The sequence below is a fragment of the Centruroides sculpturatus genome, unplaced genomic scaffold (assembly GCF_000671375.1).
Source record: "Centruroides sculpturatus isolate CEXI.00-Female unplaced genomic scaffold, Cexi_2.0 scaffold542, whole genome shotgun sequence".
Lineage (NCBI taxonomy): Eukaryota > Metazoa > Arthropoda > Arachnida > Scorpiones > Buthidae > Centruroides > Centruroides sculpturatus.
In genome coordinates, this window is record NW_019384673.1 from 44,285 (window position 1) to 65,947 (window position 21,663).

The 21,663-nt window shown below is 29.5% G+C and overlaps 1 protein-coding gene across 1 annotated transcript in view; it reads left to right on the forward strand.

Annotated features, from left to right (window-relative positions):
- The window catches only part of LOC111626774, a 37,550-nt gene extending 17,258 nt beyond the window's left edge, over window positions 1-20,292 (forward strand). Inside the window, exons 2-4 of the mRNA XM_023370272.1 lie at window positions 18,803-18,919; window positions 18,990-19,094; window positions 19,175-20,292. Of these exons, the coding sequence (XP_023226040.1) occupies window positions 18,803-18,919; window positions 18,990-19,094; window positions 19,175-19,414 (462 nt within the window). The 3' untranslated portion in view covers window positions 19,415-20,292. The remainder of the gene's footprint in view (window positions 1-18,802; window positions 18,920-18,989; window positions 19,095-19,174) is intronic.
- Window positions 20,293-21,663: the final 1,371 nt, after the last annotated feature.

Sequence of the window (21,663 nt, forward strand, 5' to 3'; positions counted from 1 at the left end):
TTTCAATTAAATAATAAATTTTTTTTAATTTTGATCGGAAAAAAAAAACTTAAAAGGAAATAAATCTGAAAATTTTCCTTTTTTGCTTATAAATTCTTAATATAATTTTATTATATGATGTACGAAATTATAATATGAAACAACGATCCGTACCAGAATAATTCTTGAAAGAGAATTTCTAGAACTTTAGTTCGCCGGTGACTAAGTGGATAAAGCCACCGAACGTTAGTAGTTGGTCGCGGGTTAGCACCTTGACTAACGGACTAGCTTGTGAAGTTTACAGTTTTCTCCACGTAGCTAATTAATAAACGAGCAATTATTTTATTGTGACATCGTCACAATGCCGGGCTGCAATTTTTAATCTATTTAATTAAAAATATATGCTCTCCATCTCAAATTAGTAGTGGCTTGCCCCTTTACATCATACTTCTCCTGTTTGCAATAGAGTCGTGCTGGTCATCTGTTTAACACCTTTCGGGAATAAATTTTTGAATTTAAATAACACTACTTCCGGTTCAAATCGGACATTCATATATAGTTAATCGGGACTTTTTGCCTTTAAGGTTTCTAAATCTGGTCTTGTCTTTCAGCTATCTAACCACTTTCTCGAGATTAAGGAAGGACAGACAGACGGACGACAGTGGGAATTTATAGGTCTACAATGTTTTCAGATTGCAGCCCAGTAAGGGCCAGTTTCTCATAGAAAGACCTCCCATAAAGGCAGATCTTTTTCTTTGCTTAACCTCATAAATATATTCTAAAACTCTTATAAAATCGTTAAAATATTATCTTCACTTACAAAATTATATAATTATTCACTTTGCATATTATAATAATTATAAATTCTTTACATAATTCATCCAAAATTGTTCATTTGTAAAGATGATTTGGATGATAAAACATTACATCTCCTTTCATTTTATTGATAAAAATAGAATATTCCATTTGTTATTTCTTGTCGAATTGATCAAAAAACTAAATAAAAAATTCAATTCTGATAGATTGAACTCGTTGGAAAATCTTAACTGATTGCATTTTCCAGAGTTGAAGCCGTCTGTCTGTCTTGCAGAAAATTACATCGAGATGAAAACCACTTGGGGCTACCCACACATTTTTCCCTATTCTAATATAAAAAATAGAGATTTTTTATTCTAATATTTTAAATATTTTTAATTAAATAACTTTCAGAAATTCGATTTTTTACAGTTTATTAAGAAGTTATAATCTACAACTGAATTATTCATGTTATTTTGATTGAAATTCTGAAGTGAAGAAGTGTTACTTAACAGCATTGAATTGCAAATCTTTAGTAAATCATCTTTGTTTTTTTATTTATTTATCCTGTCCTTAATAACAATAAACTTTAAATTTCTACTTTTTCGCTAAATTCTTATTATCTAGATTAATTTAATTCGCTTAATGAATCTATTTAAATTTATAAATACACTCGAAAATCTAAACAACATCCACTAATGGAAAAATTTTAAAAATGATCACTGTTCGGAGGTTATTTTCTATGCAGTTTTTTTTCAAAAAAGTCATAAAAACATCACCATTATTTATAGGTGGCCGTTGTTTGGAGTTTATTCTGTATGCATTTTTGTTTGATAAAAACAATGGTTTCTGAAAATGGCCGCTCTTAACAGGTGGCCTTAATCGGAGGTTCCACTATAATTCTTAATTAATATGCATAAAATATAGATTAATTATTATAGAAGACTATCTTATATTTTAACATAAAACAAGAGCCTAGAATATGATTTAAGTATACAAAACTTGCTGATTCTGCACGATACAAATTTAATTAAGTATAGATAACACTAGTTGCCTTTAGTAACAATGAGTGAGGAGAATTTACAGTTAATAATTATGCTAATATGAAGACTTATATAACGTTTTAAAATCACTTTACATGGTAATGAGAGATCTCTTATAGGATTTGAACTTGTTCAATTCCCATGAGAGGGATAAAAGTCAAAATGGCAGAAGTAGAACAGATGTCAATTTTAATCTGTCTTGAACTGAACTGTTGTATCTGTTGTCACATAAATCATTTAGTTCGTATACAGTTGTAGGGGTCTACGTCATCCATCAATGCTTGTTTTCTTCCACGTCTAATACTCTGTTTGTCATTTTTTGGATTAAACGTTAATTGAACTGAATTGATAAGCTCTGAAGTGAATTGGAGCAAAAAAAAAATAACTGTATATATATAAAAAATATGTTGTAAAATTTTCTTTATCTCCTACATAAAGAATCCCTTCTGTTTTTTAATTTAAAAATAAAATTTTAATGTTTTACATTGTGAGATCCTACATTTTAGATTGATAAGATAAAGCAACGCAACACTTGGCCATCTTCCAAAGTGGATGCTACCCGAAGGACTTTCTATAGATAACTGCTCCCTATAAACCCTAAATAGGAATCTTTCCTATTTAAGTGTTATAGAAAAAGTTTCTAAATAGGGGTAAGTTTCTGTAGACAACTCGCCCCTATTTAGCTGTCCACGTGACATTTCTATAGCATACTCGCGAAGTTTCTATAGGACAATGACCCCTTATTTAAGTATTAGATACAGGAAGAAAACATAAAACTTCACGCAGTCAGCCTATTGGTGAGACAAACTCGCGACTAACTGACAATGTTCAGTGTTTTTATCTACTGGTGTGTGACCAGTAGACTTAGACTTGTTATGGCCCTAAGCTGGAGTAAACATTGTTTACCATACAAAACAGAGACAATTTTGAAGACTGGGTGAAAAAAGGCTTTAAAACTGACTAAATTCAGACTATGTTTTTAAAAATTATTTACATATTAACCTACAAATTGGTTATGTTGCATTCGAAGATCTATAAATAGTACTATTTATAATTTTATTCTACTTTCGAGGATTAAAAACAGAGAAATCCGGGATTTTTCTGGACAAACCGGGATGTATGGTCACCCTACACTAAGTTATAATGTTTTACACGTCCTTCCCTCCACCAAATAACAATATATGTAAAAATATAGAGACCAAAACTATAGACTCATAGCATGAGGCAATAAGCTGCAGTTTGTTTAGCTTATGTGTAAATTCGGCCCTATAATAGCCCTAGACAAGCATAGCCCCCTTGCAAGATCCTTTTATACTGTATAAATTTACACAATTTAAAACCCATATTAGGTCATTATATAGACATCATATAAGGTCTAGTATAATCTAATTAGTACCGCAGTTTGAATGTCGATAAACATATATTTATGCCTCTCTGAGACCCTAAAAGCGCATAAATTTAATTCAATAGTACTAAAAAAAAAGCGTAATTTGTTTTTGCATCGTACAGCTAGAGATATATGGAAGATAATTTGATAATATTGATCCACTTTTGTGTTTAGAAGTGGTTTTTACTTGGTAAATTCCATTTAGTAAACTAAAAAACCGTGACGTTATTCCGCTATGTGAATCACAATCCATTAGTTAGAAAACTTTGATTTAATTAATAAAAAAAAAATAGTGTTCAGCTGTGTACTGTATTATTAATGTAGTAACATAATAATAAACATCATGCAATCAACATTAATCATAATTTCACAATTGCGATGATCGTAACTTTCAATCTTATGTCAGTTACATCAGTCTATTTTTTATTTTAATGGGAAACTTTTAAAACGTCTTTAATTTTATTTAAAATAACCATAATTATCCTATATAATTCACGAAATGTAGACTATGATACAGTAAACCGCAAGATTTAATGTCTATTGTGAATAGTGTNTTCTTACTGTCCTACGAGCAGTAAAGTCTTTTTTCCATACGCCCATCGTGGGTCGCGGGTTCAAGCTTCATCAGATTGGAGTTTTCCGGATTTCTTCACGTGTCTAACTCCTAAATAGGGGCCAGTTTCCCATAGAAAGTCCTCCCGGGAAGCATCCCCCAAGGAAAATTCCTCAATTAAAACCAAACCCGTACACTTAAATAAAGAATATATAGTCTATATTGACGGTCGGATGGACGAGAATCAAGCCATTATTGGAAAGTTACATTAGCGATTTAATGAATTGTTGATGTATGTTAATTTGTATTATAGAAGCACAAGAATGCTAAAGATTAAAAATGCATAAGTACAAGTAAAATTGAAAGGTGAGTAAATGATAATAATTGATGAGAAAGAACATCTAATAGGTTAACTTTATTAGAATAAAATGCAGTTAAAATAATTCAAGGATAGAACAGGTTAAAATGACTCGAATCGTAAGGCCGATCGAAAGCATTTAATTATAGAACTGTATGTACATTAAATTAAAATCACGAATAAAAACTTAGGAATAATTAAAAATAAACTGCTATATATTACTCTGTAATTAAGTTCGAAATGCAATGGTAAAAAAAAAAATCCGTAACGAGTTGCTTAATTTTTCCGGCAAAAGTTTAAAAATTATGTTTGGAGCCATCTCTTATGACATTTTATTCAAAAAAAGTTTTATATTTTTAATTATTATAAAATTGCAAAAAGCTTAATTTTGAGGGTGGGAATGAGTTTAATAAAAAAAAAAAAATTGTAAATGCTAATAACGAGTAAAATCGTCATTAAGTCCGACCCCACTCGAAATACGACACACGATCCTCTTCTATTTCCCCACCCTCTTGAACTTTAACTACCAAAATCTAGTAGCATTAATCCCCTAATACACAAATCTCCCTGCAAAATTTCAGATATTTGACAAAAGATACAAGAATTATTAAGCTTCAAAGTGGGTGAGCAAACTCGTGCTCTCCCCCACACATATACACTAACATCCATACGTACATAAAAAGAAAACCCTCATCTTAGTACAAAAATCCAAACATTAAAAATCTTGAGGAATCATTTTTGACCGATCGTCATACTTTTCCTCTGTTATACATAACAACAGGGATAGTAAAATAGTAATTTTACAACAACAATACATTTTATTTGTTATACGAAGAAAACTCTTTATAAAAACAGCTTCATAAATAGAACTGCATTTGATTTCATAAGAATAACATTATAGAAGAAGACCGCTTGGAAAGCATTTAATTAAGAGATGAAAGCACTTTAATTTCACTGAACCTTCATAAAAAGTAAACTGTCGACTAAAAAAAATTAAGAAAAAATTGTTTTATTTTGCTTTTATTTAGGATTTTACATTAAGTAGAGATTAATAAATCAACCATAAATTTAGTTTCTGTTAATACGAAGCAACTTGGATCTTAATCCATTATTTACCTCGCTTGATTATAAATGTAAATAAATAATAAAAGTTTTCGATTAAATATACTATAAAAATGCGAGTGATTATCATATTTTTCATTTGGACTAACAATTAATTTAATTTCTCATTTTACTTTAAAGTGGTCAATCTTAATTCATCTTCTGAATATGTATGAGAATATAATTTTTTTTCATGAAGTAAATTACAAATGCATTAAAATTTTATTTAGGCGTTTACGTATAAATGCTCACGTTTCGCAAATTGACTCAGCAGATATGACCATTGAAAGCGATTGGTCTCGAGTTCGCACCTGACCTACGAGCTGACCTCAGTTTTCCGGTTTTATTTGTGTCTAACCAAATAGGGGACAGTTTCCTGTAGAAAGCACTCCCGGGAGGACCCCTCTTGGCAGCTCGCTCGTGTGTCGCGTTGCCTTATCCTTACAATCCATATTTCTACAAATTAAAAACCTTACAATCCATATTTCTACAAATTAAAAAATGTTGGATTAAAACTTAACAATAAAGTTAATAAACAATTTTATTTGCTATCAATTTGAAATATTTGTTTTCTCGTCTCCAAAACTTTTTGTTTTTGACTTGTTTCTTGATTAAGAGGATGCAACTAAAAGCCTCCCTTAGTTCCTTTTCCTTAATTTATTTTTTCAGATTTTGATTCTGCCTTATGGATTCTAAAAAGGTCCATTTTTATGCTCGTAATGACGGTGGCTATGCCCTCAGTGGAGGCTGTTAGATGGCCAGGTACAGACTCATATCTGGGTCAGAACACTCGTAAAAATTTGAGGTTATGATCTAGATTAAAACACAAATCTTCAAAGCGACTGATCGGTTTTATAAAATTGAATCCAGGTTTTATAAAACCTGGATTCCGATAGAGCTCGAAATCCAGGTTTTATAAAACCTGGATTCGAGCTCTGTTTATCGGAATGATAGACTGATTTTTTGAGAATCTGCTCTGGATTCGAACCCCAATCCTCTGGACCAGAAGAAAGATGCCTCTGTAGTTTCATAGTTATTCATTCGTCAAGATTAATGCTGATATACTCAATTATTGTATAGCTAATCACTAAAAAGAGTTATTCGAAATGAAAATTAGGCTATAAACTTCCCTTACTTTAAGAGGGCAGGAACACATTATTATATGATATAAATATTTATTTGGAATTAAAATCAAAATTATAATTTATGACAATAACCTCTTATATTATTTATAAAAGCGCAAAATGCAAATTTTCTTGAAGATCTTTTGCCCTAAAGCAATCATTGATGGAAGGTTGAAAAAAACAACTGGAGTAGATTCGATCTGGATATTAAACTCTATCTTTAAACAAGTCAAAATATGAAAACAAACAAACGAATTTAAACAAACTTGTTGCTTTATTTGAATACGTCTATCAAATTGCATTTCTCCGGCAAGTATGTTAAAAGGTCACGGAAATGATATCATTTTTCCAGAATGATTCACATTTCATTTTTATACTTTAAAATTTGATTACCACCAAAACTATTCTGAAAACAACAGGAATTTTTAAGGAATTTCATCGATTTTCTTTTATTCTCTTCGCTCCTTTTTCTATTCTGTTGTATATTTGAAAATGTTTTGTTTTTTTAGAATTTCTTTGGATAAAATTGGTTTTAATCTGTTAATGGAAAATGTGATCTAATATTTTTTTATTGCAGTTGTGAAACGGATTATTGGTCAATCGACTATTGTACCTAGAACAAAGTTTTCCTTTCTCTTAAGTGGCAATCAGTGGCCGAATGGATAAAACCCTCAACACTGGTAGTTAGTCGCGGGTTCGCACCTCAGCAAGTGACTGGATGCTTAGAGATTTCCGAATTTTCTTCGCGCCTAAATAAGGAACAGTTTCCGATAAAAGTCCTCACGGAAATCACCTCCCCCTCGACATATCGCAAAAATGAAATGTTGCCTTATCTTAAACCATCAGTTCAATCCAATCTTCTTACTGTCCTACGAGCAGTAAAGTCTTTTTTCCATACGCCCGTCGCGTGTTCAAGCTTCATCAGATTGGAGTTTTCCGGATTTCTTCACGTGTCTAACTCCTAAATAGGGGCCAGTTTCCCATAGAAAGTCCTCCCGGGAAGCATCCCCCAAGGAAAATTCCTCAATTAAAACCAAACCCGTACACTTAAATAAAGAATATATAGTCTATTGACGGTCGGATGGACGAGTCGATTAATGTTTCGAGGCCCAGGAATTTTTTCATGGGCGTTCAATAGCGTATATGCTGAGCCACGTACCTCGCCATCCCATTGTGGGTCTTGCCGAACCCACGATAGAATTGTGTAGGATTGATGGAATAAAGCATCTCAACTCTTGAGGAGATTTGCTAAGGGGATGTCTCCCGAAAGGCCTTTCTATAGAAAACGTATCCTATTTAGGTGTAAGTTTTCGAATATTAGTGCTCACAGGGACAATATATATAAAATTTAGTAACGCTTACATTAATGAATGTAAGATAATTAAATTCCATTTAAATTCTTCCCTAATTAATTAATTTTTCACATGCAGCAGCTCTTTAATTTTGATATATGAAATTATTTAATAATTTCGAATAAAATAATTTTAAAATTATTCTGTTATAAGTGATTAATTTTTAATTAAAAATTTAATCTAAAATCTGTGAAATTTGAAAAATATTTATAAATTTTAATTAATTTCTTGTAATTTTATACTAAGATTCTTTTATATTATGTGAAAATTACAGACACAAATTGCACATAAAAGTAAAAAATAATATAATTTTTTTTATTCTAGATTTTTAATTTCGATCTGTTTAATTATATTTTCCAGTTTTAATAAAATTTCAAATATTTATACAGACAAATCTCTAAACAACTGCCATTGAGGAACATTAAAAAATGACCGTCATTCGGAAGTTATTTTGTATGAATTTTTATTTAGAAAAAAAATCTGTTTTTAAAAATAGCCTCTGTTTAGTGGTGGTCGTGTTGGGAGGTGGCCGCTATTGAAGGTTCAACTGTATCTAGGTCAAACTGGATGATTTTATGAGAAGAGACTGCAGAATTTCTAATGCAATTTTCTTTTATTTATGTGTTTCATTCGCTTAAACGTTTGATAAATCCAACTTAGAATCCCTTTTGATCTAGTTTTAAATGAATTCCGATATTGTATGGTACCATTTCCATTTTATAACCCCGATTTACACTTTTAGAACCAAGTTACGATACTTTTTTATTGTCGATTCCTTTGACTATAACTCCAGAATCCTGAAAATTTGAGGTACTGCAAGCTACTTACTCACTACTAATTTGTTTCTTCTTACTCCTTCTTATCTCTACTTGATCATTATTCTAATTTAGTTTTCCTAAGTTAGGTTATTATTTTCTACACTTTAATTACTTTTATAGTGTGAATTTATGCCATAATAAATTGAAGAAATTCGAATAATTTCATTAAATCGCGCACAACTTAAGTTACTTAAGTACATAATCGCATGATTAGCATAATTAAAATTGTAAATAAGCAGCGAACAAGAATGGAGTTTCAATTAGAAAAATTATAACATAATTCGAAATTTCTAGTTTTAAATTTAATTGAATTAAATTTAATTATTTCGTATCAAAATGGGTACATTTTTTATTCAATTTTTTTCTTAATCGAAGTCAAGGTAGAGGGTGCAAACTGGAGAAATTTGTATTAATAAAATAAATTAAAATCTAGAAAAAATATAAAGAAGAAAAATGCTACTTTTAAAATAAAATTGATAAAAAAATTAAATTTAAATCTAAATTTTTCGTCTCTTTTCACCGATAACATTATCTTCATCATCTTATTTACTATAATAATTCCATTCAAAAATTTGCACTGTAATTGCAATTTTCTATCTCGAATTACAAAAAAGGAAAAAAATGTTATTTCTCAGTTTCTAAATACTTTAAATCCTTTAAAATGAAATTAATTACAAATCGAGATGCTTGGAATAGTTTCTAGTCTTGTAAGTTTTACCTTGACAATTGATTCGAGGGGTTTTCTACAGTATCAATTCTTCTTCTTGTTACTATAGTAACAACATCTTTACCTGCCAAACAGATGTTATTGTTGCTAGACTCCATTAACGAGGTGGTAAGAAGGATCCGACCTCATTAAAAATGCTCCTATCTCTATACTTTCCATCACTATTAATTACATCCGCTCTATCATAACAAATGAATTCGTTCTCTTGTTTATAAATAAAAATAAATATAATATAATAATAGTAAATATGGGAAAATATTTTTTTTATAATTCGCAAAATTTTCTCTCTCTTTTTTTTTTCATTTGTGAGGAGAAAAGATGCTGACTGAGAAGAGATGCCAAATATTTGGGTTACACTAAAACATTTTTTAATGTGTGGTTAAAAATGTTCTTATTTCGTGAGTGGAGAAATATTACAGCCAGAAACTTAAAAATAAAATTGTTTACACTCTTAAAATATTTCTTATTTTGACAATCTCTTCAGGGCTCGATATAAGATAAACAAATTATAGCTTAGGGCCTCACTCTATGGCTTAAGGCCTCTGTGGATTAGGATCTCATTTTATTGCTTAAGGCCTCATTTTACTGCTTAGGACATCACACTATGGCTTAGGGCCGCACTCTTTGGTTTAGACTCTCATGCTTTTACATTTACTATTATTTAATAAAAGCCTTTCTTATCTTAAAGCCTCAACTAGTCTAAATTCGGTCTTACCTCATCGAGATTTCTCGAAACTTAAATAATACTATTTTTATGCATTTAAACACTTAAAAGTGTTCAAATGCCGCAAATCTACGTATAGAAAGTGAATATTAATTAATGCAAATTTTTAATATTTTTAAAAATGTATTTTCAAAAATATCTTAAAATTTAACAGCATTGCCATCTGGTGAGACAAAAATAATTTAAATCTCAATTTTCTTCCTAAATTTGTTTTAAAACAATTTTTATACAACAAAAACTTTTCTTATTAAAAATTTTAATTTTATAATTTTAATAAAATTTTAAAAGCATTTAAAAAATAAATATATATTTAAAAAGTCCAATTTATATTTTATCTAATATCATTGTTTTTATTTTTAAAATAAACAATTAATTTATATTCTACCACAGCATTCATTCGCGTTATCTATAATAGATATCTCGGTTTACCAAAGACCTAATACAATTAGTTTATATAGTCACATATAGAGCGCTCCGATAGAAGAAGAGCAAGATGAAAGATGGTTGATTGTAGGAGTCGGTTGCCAAGCAACGGGATTAAATGACAAGACTGGTCAATAATAAGTCGCAATACAGACAAATGTCAAGACGATAGAGAACGGGAGGATGGCAGGATGCCAATTGACATAACTTTAACGACGTCTGACCACCCCTCTACGAGAAAATACTGAATTTGATACGAACCAAATAGTAATCATATATATAAAAAAAGGGGGAAGAGGAAGAAGAACGGGCATAAAAAAGTACAAAAATACTTTCATTTCTGATAAAATATTATCCGATTGAATTGCTATACGTTCTTAAAATTGAATAATGACTGTAATTTCTTATCTTTACTTTTAACCTTAAAATTCTACACGATTTTCTCGATAATGGCGAAATTTAGATCGATTTTTAACGCTTAATAAGTTAAAAAAAAAACAAGAAGAAAACGTGTTTAAGATGCTTATAAACGTGAATAACAATCGATAGAAATTTAAATATATGCAATTTGAAGCGCGAAAGATTCCTAAATTTAATAAAATTTTCCTCATTATTTTAGCATCTTTCAATCAAATTTGGAATGGATTTTTCTTTCTTCTTTAAAAAATTCCTCTCGACAAATTTCATTATGCTTGTCTTCATAGTTAATTTGACAGGTTGATAAGTAGAACAGGAAATATCCAGTATTTAAATTATATTCTTTGTTGAATGCTCTTCTTTAATTTAAAATAGGGAGAGTGCGAAAGNAAATCACGAATAAAAACTTAGGAATAATTAAAAATAAACTGCTATATATTACTCTGTAATTAAGTTCGAAATGCAATGGTAAAAAAAAAAATCCGTAACGAGTTGCTTAATTTTTCCGGCAAAAGTTTAAAAATTATGTTTGGAGCCATCTCTTATGACATTTTATTCAAAAAAAGTTTTATATTTTTAATTATTATAAAATTGCAAAAAGCTTAATTTTGAGGGTGGGAATGAGTTTAATAAAAAAAAAAAAATTGTAAATGCTAATAACGAGTAAAATCGTCATTAAGTCCGACCCCACTCGAAATACGACACACGATCCTCTTCTATTTCCCCACCCTCTTGAACTTTAACTACCAAAATCTAGTAGCATTAATCCCCTAATACACAAATCTCCCTGCAAAATTTCAGATATTTGACAAAAGATACAAGAATTATTAAGCTTCAAAGTGGGTGAGCAAACTCGTGCTCTCCCCCACACATATACACTAACATCCATACGTACATAAAAAGAAAACCCTCATCTTAGTACAAAAATCCAAACATTAAAAATCTTGAGGAATCATTTTTGACCGATCGTCATACTTTTCCTCTGTTATACATAACAACAGGGATAGTAAAATAGTAATTTTACAACAACAATACATTTTATTTGTTATACGAAGAAAACTCTTTATAAAAACAGCTTCATAAATAGAACTGCATTTGATTTCATAAGAATAACATTATAGAAGAAGACCGCTTGGAAAGCATTTAATTAAGAGATGAAAGCACTTTAATTTCACTGAACCTTCATAAAAAGTAAACTGTCGACTAAAAAAAATTAAGAAAAAATTGTTTTATTTTGCTTTTATTTAGGATTTTACATTAAGTAGAGATTAATAAATCAACCATAAATTTAGTTTCTGTTAATACGAAGCAACTTGGATCTTAATCCATTATTTACCTCGCTTGATTATAAATGTAAATAAATAATAAAAGTTTTCGATTAAATATACTATAAAAATGCGAGTGATTATCATATTTTTCATTTGGACTAACAATTAATTTAATTTCTCATTTTACTTTAAAGTGGTCAATCTTAATTCATCTTCTGAATATGTATGAGAATATAATTTTTTTTCATGAAGTAAATTACAAATGCATTAAAATTTTATTTAGGCGTTTACGTATAAATGCTCACGTTTCGCAAATTGACTCAGCAGATATGACCATTGAAAGCGATTGGTCTCGAGTTCGCACCTGACCTACGAGCTGACCTCAGTTTTCCGGTTTTATTTGTGTCTAACCAAATAGGGGACAGTTTCCTGTAGAAAGCACTCCCGGGAGGACCCCTCTTGGCAGCTCGCTCGTGTGTCGCGTTGCCTTATCCTTACAATCCATATTTCTACAAATTAAAAACCTTACAATCCATATTTCTACAAATTAAAAAATGTTGGATTAAAACTTAACAATAAAGTTAATAAACAATTTTATTTGCTATCAATTTGAAATATTTGTTTTCTCGTCTCCAAAACTTTTTGTTTTTGACTTGTTTCTTGATTAAGAGGATGCAACTAAAAGCCTCCCTTAGTTCCTTTTCCTTAATTTATTTTTTCAGATTTTGATTCTGCCTTATGGATTCTAAAAAGGTCCATTTTTATGCTCGTAATGACGGTGGCTATGCCCTCAGTGGAGGCTGTTAGATGGCCAGGTACAGATCATATCTGGGTCAGAACACTCGTAAAAATTTGAGGTTATGATCTAGATTAAAACACAAATCTTCAAAGCGACTGATCGGTTTTATAAAATTGAATCCAGGTTTTATAAAACCTGGATTCCGATAGAGCTCGAAATCCAGGTTTTATAAAACCTGGATTCGAGCTCTGTTTATCGGAATGATAGACTGATTTTTTGAGAATCTGCTCTGGATTCGAACCCCAATCCTCTGGACCAGAAGAAAGATGCCTCTGTAGTTTCATAGTTATTCATTCGTCAAGATTAATGCTGATATACTCAATTATTGTATAGCTAATCACTAAAAAGAGTTATTCGAAATGAAAATTAGGCTATAAACTTCCCTTACTTTAAGAGGGCAGGAACACATTATTATATGATATAAATATTTATTTGGAATTAAAATCAAAATTATAATTTATGACAATAACCTCTTATATTATTTATAAAAGCGCAAAATGCAAATTTTCTTGAAGATCTTTTGCCCTAAAGCAATCATTGATGGAAGGTTGAAAAAAACAACTGGAGTAGATTCGATCTGGATATTAAACTCTATCTTTAAACAAGTCAAAATATGAAAACAAACAAACGAATTTAAACAAACTTGTTGCTTTATTTGAATACGTCTATCAAATTGCATTTCTCCGGCAAGTATGTTAAAAGGTCACGGAAATGATATCATTTTTCCAGAATGATTCACATTTCATTTTTATACTTTAAAATTTGATTACCACCAAAACTATTCTGAAAACAACAGGAATTTTTAAGGAATTTCATCGATTTTCTTTTATTCTCTTCGCTCCCTTTTCTATTCTGTTGTATATTTGAAAATGTTTTGTTTTTTTAGAATTTCTTTGGATAAAATTGGTTTTAATCTGTTAATGGAAAATGTGATCTAATATTTTTTTATTGCAGTTGTGAAACGGATTATTGGTCAATCGACTATTGTACCTAGAACAAAGTTTTCCTTTCTCTTAAGTGGCAATCAGTGGCCGAATGGATAAAACCCTCAACACTGGTAGTTAGTCGCGGGTTCGCACCTCAGCAAGTGACTGGATGCTTAGAGATTTCCGAATTTTCTTCGCGCCTAAATAAGGAACAGTTTCCGATAAAAGTCCTCACGGAAATCACCTCCCCCTCGACATATCGCAAAAATGAAATGTTGCCTTATCTTAAACCATCAGTTCAATCCAATCTTCTTACTGTCCTACGAGCAGTAAAGTCTTTTTTCCATACGCCCATCGTGGGTCGCGGGTTCAAGCTTCATCAGATTGGAGTTTTCCGGATTTCTTCACGTGTCTAACTCCTAAATAGGGGCCAGTTTCCCATAGAAAGTCCTCCCGGGAAGCATCCCCCAAGGAAAATTCCTCAATTAAAACCAAACCCGTACACTTAAATAAAGAATATATAGTCTATATTGACGGTCGGATGGACGAGTCGATTAATGTTTCGAGGCCCAGGAATTTTTTCATGGGCGTTCAATAGCGTATATGCTGAGCCACGTACCTCGCCATCCCATTGTGGGTCTTGCCGAACCCACGATAGAATTGTGTAGGATTGATGGAATAAAGCATCTCAACTCTTGAGGAGATTTGCTAAGGGGATGTCTCCCGAAAGGCCTTTCTATAGAAAACGTATCCTATTTAGGTGTAAGTTTTCGAATATTTAGTGCTCACAGGGACAATATATATAAAATTTAGTAACGCTTACATTAATGAATGTAAGATAATTAAATTCCGTTTAAATTCTTCCCTAATTAATTAATTTTTCACATGCAGCAGCTCTTTAATTTTGATATATGAAATTATTTAATAATTTCGAATAAAATAATTTTAAAATTATTCTGTTATAAGTGATTAATTTTTAATTAAAAATTTAATCTAAAATCTGTGAAATTTGAAAAATATTTATAAATTTTAATTAATTTCTTGTAATTTTATACTAAGATTCTTTTATATTATGTGAAAATTACAGACACAAATTGCACATAAAAGTAAAAAATAATATAATTTTTTTTATTCTAGATTTTTAATTTCGATCTGTTTAATTATATTTTCCAGTTTTAATAAAATTTCAAATATTTATACAGACAAATCTCTAAACAACTGCCATTGAGGAACATTAAAAAATGACCGTCATTCGGAAGTTATTTTGTATGAATTTTTATTTAGAAAAAAAAATCTGTTTTTAAAAATAGCCTCTGTTTAGTGGTGGTCGTCGTTGGGAGGTGGCCGCTATTGAAGGTTCAACTGTATCTAGGTCAAACTGGATGATTTTATGAGAAGAGACTGCAGAATTTCTAATGCAATTTTCTTTTATTTATGTGTTTCATTCGCTTAAACGTTTGATAAATCCAACTTAGAATCCCTTTTGATCTAGTTTTAAATGAATTCCGATATTGTATGGTACCATTTCCATTTTATAACCCCGATTTACACTTTTAGAACCAAGTTACGATACTTTTTTATTGTCGATTCCTTTGACTATAACTCCAGAATCCTGAAAATTTGAGGTACTGCAAGCTACTTACTCACTACTAATTTGTTTCTTCTTACTCCTTCTTATCTCTACTTGATCATTATTCTAATTTAGTTTTCCTAAGTTAGGTTATTATTTTCTACACTTTAATTACTTTTATAGTGTGAATTTATGCCATAATAAATTGAAGAAATTCGAATAATTTCATTAAATCGCGCACAACTTAAGTTACTTAAGTACATAATCGCATGATTAGCATAATTAAAATTGTAAATAAGCAGCGAACAAGAATGGAGTTTCAATTAGAAAAATTATAACATAATTCGAAATTTCTAGTTTTAAATTTAATTGAATTAAATTTAATTATTTCGTATCAAAATGGGTACATTTTTTATTCAATTTTTTTCTTAATCGAAGTCAAGGTAGAGGGTGCAAACTGGAGAAATTTGTATTAATAAAATAAATTAAAATCTAGAAAAAATATAAAGAAGAAAAATGCTACTTTTAAAATAAAATTGATAAAAAAATTAAATTTAAATCTAAATTTTTCGTCTCTTTTCACCGATAACATTATCTTCATCATCTTATTTACTATAATAATTCCATTCAAAAATTTGCACTGTAATTGCAATTTTCTATCTCGAATTACAAAAAAGGAAAAAAATGTTATTTCTCAGTTTCTAAATACTTTAAATCCTTTAAAATGAAATTAATTACAAATCGAGATGCTTGGAATAGTTTCTAGTCTTGTAAGTTTTACCTTGACAATTGATTCGAGGGGTTTTCTACAGTATCAATTCTTCTTCTTGTTACTATAGTAACAACATCTTTACCTGCCAAACAGATGTTATTGTTGCTAGACTCCATTAACGAGGTGGTAAGAAGGATCCGACCTCATTAAAAATGCTCCTATCTCTATACTTTCCATCACTATTAATTACATCCGCTCTATCATAACAAATGAATTCGTTCTCTTGTTTATAAATAAAAATAAATATAATATAATAATAGTAAATATGGGAAAATATTTTTTTTATAATTCGCAAAATTTTCTCTCTCTTTTTTTTTTCATTTGTGAGGAGAAAAGATGCTGACTGAGAAGAGATGCCAAATATTTGGGTTACACTAAAACATTTTTTAATGTGTGGTTAAAAATGTTCTTATTTCGTGAGTGGAGAAATATTACAGCCAGAAACTTAAAAATAAAATTGTTTACACTCTTAAAATATTTCTTATTTTGACAATCTCTTCAGGGCTCGATATAAGATAAACAAATTATAGCTTAGGGCCTCACTCTATGGCTTAAGGCCTCTGTGGATTAGGATCTCATTTTATTGCTTAAGGCCTCATTTTACTGCTTAGGACATCACACTATGGCTTAGGGCCGCACTCTTTGGTTTAGACTCTCATGCTTTTACATTTACTATTATTTAATAAAAGCCTTTCTTATCTTAAAGCCTCAACTAGTCTAAATTCGGTCTTACCTCATCGAGATTTCTCGAAACTTAAATAATACTATTTTTATGCATTTAAACACTTAAAAGTGTTCAAATGCCGCAAATCTACGTATAGAAAGTGAATATTAATTAATGCAAATTTTTAATATTTTTAAAAATGTATTTTCAAAAATATCTTAAAATTTAACAGCATTGCCATCTGGTGAGACAAAAATAATTTAAATCTCAATTTTCTTCCTAAATTTGTTTTAAAACAATTTTTATACAACAAAAACTTTTCTTATTAAAAATTTTAATTTTATAATTTTAATAAAATTTTAAAAGCATTTAAAAAATAAATATATATTTAAAAAGTCCAATTTATATTTTATCTAATATCATTGTTTTTATTTTTAAAATAAACAATTAATTTATATTCTACCACAGCATTCATTCGCGTTATCTATAATAGATATCTCGGTTTACCAAAGACCTAATACAATTAGTTTATATAGTCACATATAGAGCGCTCCGATAGAAGAAGAGCAAGATGAAAGATGGTTGATTGTAGGAGTCGGTTGCCAAGCAACGGGATTAAATGACAAGACTGGTCAATAATAAGTCGCAATACAGACAAATGTCAAGACGATAGAGAACGGGAGGATGGCAGGATGCCAATTGACATAACTTTAACGACGTCTGACCACCCCTCTACGAGAAAATACTGAATTTGATACGAACCAAATAGTAATCATATATATAAAAAAAGGGGGAAGAGGAAGAAGAACGGGCATAAAAAAGTACAAAAATACTTTCATTTCTGATAAAATATTATCCGATTGAATTGCTATACGTTCTTAAAATTGAATAATGACTGTAATTTCTTATCTTTACTTTTAACCTTAAAATTCTACACGATTTTCTCGATAATGGCGAAATTTAGATCGATTTTTAACGCTTAATAAGTTAAAAAAAACAAGAAGAAAACGTGTTTAAGATGCTTATAAACGTGAATAACAATCGATAGAAATTTAAATATATGCAATTTGAAGCGCGAAAGATTCCTAAATTTAATAAAATTTTCCTCATTATTTTAGCATCTTTCAATCAAATTTGGAATGGATTTTTCTTTCTTCTTTAAAAAATTCCTCTCGACAAATTTCATTATGCTTGTCTTCATAGTTAATTTGACAGGTTGATAAGTAGAACAGGAAATATCCAGTATTTAAATTATATTCTTTGTTGAATGCTCTTCTTTAATTTAAAATAGGGAGAGTGAGAAAGAGAGAAGAGGATAGATTGTTTCCTTTATATAAAATTTTTTCGAAAATATTTTATATATTTTTATATAGTAACAAAATGAAATTTAATGCTAAATTAAATTCTTTAATGGAAATTTATTGTGAAAAATGAATCCGAGAAGAAGAGAGTGGAAAAAAATATTTTTTTTTTCATAGTATCTTAGAAGAAAAATGAGGAATCATTGCGTGTCAAGAGGCTGAAACTTTTTATTTTCTCGTATCCTCTGTCTTGTCTCCGGTTGCTAAGACAACCGTTGAGAAATTCTGAGAGAAAAATCATTCAAATGTAGTATTTTTTTTTTTCTTATTAAAGATAAAATTTCTACAGGGAAAAATCTATCTTCCGCACGTCTAAAGAATCTATAATGCGCCCTTAACGCCTTTTCAATCGCATTTTCTACTTATTAAATGAGTATTATTTAGTTACAGAAGGTATAAATAAGTTCCTATGTGCCTTATGTGTAAACAGTACTCATGTTTTATTAAATACAAACATTATCAGTAAATAAATCGTATTTATTTCCCTTCTGATAGAATATTAAACGACAGAATTGTTTCTTGTCTGTGTTACTTTTAATATAATTAAATCGTATTATAATTAAGCTAAATATAATTAAATTTTATTGATCAAATTTAAAAAATCGATATTAAATTTTCCNAATATAATCTTTTGCACATAGAAAGAAACTGATATAAGTAATAAAAAAACTCAAGAATTTTCTGAAGAGTTGGAAAATACCATGTTTCATCTTCATCAGATCATAACTGCAACTGCTGAGCCTATTCAACAATGTTTGGTATCTCTTAGCTCATTTATTGGTAGTAAGTAATTATCAGATTTGATTTATTAATAATATTTATTTTCAGCCATCATTTATTCTTTTATATAAGATTTGGTTAAATATGCAAGATGAAATAACATATTTAAATATATTATCCACACTTGCAAATAATATATTCAGATGTGTAGAGGTTTGTGAAAATTCAAATCATATTTTATTCTTAAATATTTCTAACTTTTATATAAATTCACATAAACTTTTAATTTTTAGAATTCTCACAAATTAGTGAATGATGAAAAATTAGAATATCTAATTGAAAATTTTGAAAAAGTGCACGAAGTAAAAACATTTCCACAAACTGAAGATATATCTGATTCAATTTCTGCATCTAAAAATACTGTCATTTATTTTCCTGTATCTATTAGCAACTTTTCAAAAATGCAGTTACAGTTTGGTGTAAGTAAAATTGATATTGGTGTTGGCATTGGCATTTTAAATATGAATAAGTAATAATTAATAAAGAATTAAAATATCTTTTCTTTAAAAATTACACTTAAAATTTCTTATTCAGTTTATTTCTAAACTTAAATTAATATACAAAATTGCAAAAAATTTGATTATTTTTATTTGAATTTGATAATTTATACAATTTTGCTTTATACTATATGGAGTGTCCATGAATTATATAACTCAGATATGGGTAGGTGAGTATGCAGGTAATTGTCACAATGTGTTATAAGGAGGTTAGAGTGTTTACAAAAACATTATGTAATGGAAAGGTCTCAATCAGCAAGTAACAATGATTCATCTTCATTTTTGAAGTATTGTATAGTAAACTGTATTGTTTATGCATTGTTTAAACAAAGTATATTACATTAATTAATAAAATGATGTAACATTTGGTACCTTGTGCCATTTTTATTCCTTATCACAAAGGGATCAATCAAGGATATGCATCATATAATTTAGATGGTTGGGTATGTCTGATGGCATTATGGAGCTTTATAGGGGGTGGGATGGTAGTTGAAAAGTATAAAAATAGCATTATGTAATTTATGGACAATCCCTATGTATAATAGTGGAAGAAAAAGTATGAAAATTACTATTTTCTTTTTATTGGATGTCTTGTTTCTTTATTGTTATAAGAATTAATTATTATATATAGTGATTTCTATGCTTCTTTCATTACCTATCACCAGGAAAAGTTTTAGTTTGTAGTAAATTATATATATCAGTGTATGTGTGTAATATAACATGCAATTAGTACACTATACATATTCAGGGCTGGTTTTGGTCTGTTAGCCATCTGCATGCTACATATGTTTGGCTGCACCTATCAAGTCTCATTGCAAGTAAATTCATAACATAACCTAACCCAACCATTCAGAGCCTACTGGTATGTTTTAGGATAGTTTTATACAGTTGACANGGATGCAAGAATTCTTTCTTATATATGTATAATATTTTAAAAAAATTCAAAATTTTTATATAAATTTGTATAAATATAAAAAAAGTATTTTTAAAATATATATTTTGTCAAAATATCCGTCGGATAATGTAAATTGTAATGCCATAAACAAACGAAGACATTTACATTTTTCATATTAAATAACTTCAAAATTTCTTGACATAATTGAATGAATTAAGATAAAATGAATTGATCCGATGTGTATTTTATCATAATATATGTCATTATGTCATAATTAAGAAATGTTTTGTTTTACAATTTCGTACCATTCGTGTGGATAAAGGACATTCTTTATCTAACGTTGGAAATATAAGAAGACTCCAGATAAATTTTGATTAAAAAGGAAAATAATCGGATGGAAAAGTAAGGCGAATAATTAGAAGTTGCTGCAATGAATAAAATTTTATGGCTATGAGTAGCCTACATACTCTTTGCAAGGGGTACAACAATGACTGTGAAATTTTAAAAATACCTCAAACTTTTTCAAAACCAATCATCGTTTATATTTTACATAAATAATTACAAACCAACAGTAATAGGTCGTAAGATCGATGACGCAGTGCTCGATCTAATCTAAAACCAACCAATCATTATCTATCGTTACAAAATTCAAACGATAAAGGTCAGTTTATTTTAAAAAAAATAAAAGATCGGAAGAGATTGGAAAATTCAGCCAAGCGGCCTTTAGTCGCCAAACGTCGAAAGCAATGTATTGGGATTGTATTAATACGTTTTCTAACGACGACACGGGAGAAAATTAACTTTAAATGGAATAATAACCTGACTGTTGTTGTTGTACCTCTTCATGAACGCGATCTGCATAAGGGAGTGTATCCGGAAGGACTTTCTATGGGAAACTGACCCCTATTTAAATGTTAAACGCGCGAGGAAAACAAACTGGAAAACTCCATGCAGTCGGCCCGTTGTTGCGGTATGAATCCGCAACCGACTGTCAGTGTTCAGTGGTTTTATTCATTCGACCACTGGAGGGCATATCAATAACTGATTTACAATACAGTAAAATTTTCATTACATAACTCATTATTAAAGAATAAGCAAAGATGTTGAAGTTATAGCAGATGATTACTTACCATCAATCCTCTCTTGTATAGTTACATTTCTTTATAGTAGCCTATATAAAGAAATGTCCCCTATATAGGTATAAAGTACAGTATGTATTCTCTGTGATATAGTTATATTTCTGCTATATATGCACAGATTATATACATATATAGCAGAAACAGCAGGCAAAAGTAATTATTCATATTCATTCATCCATTTAACAGATTCT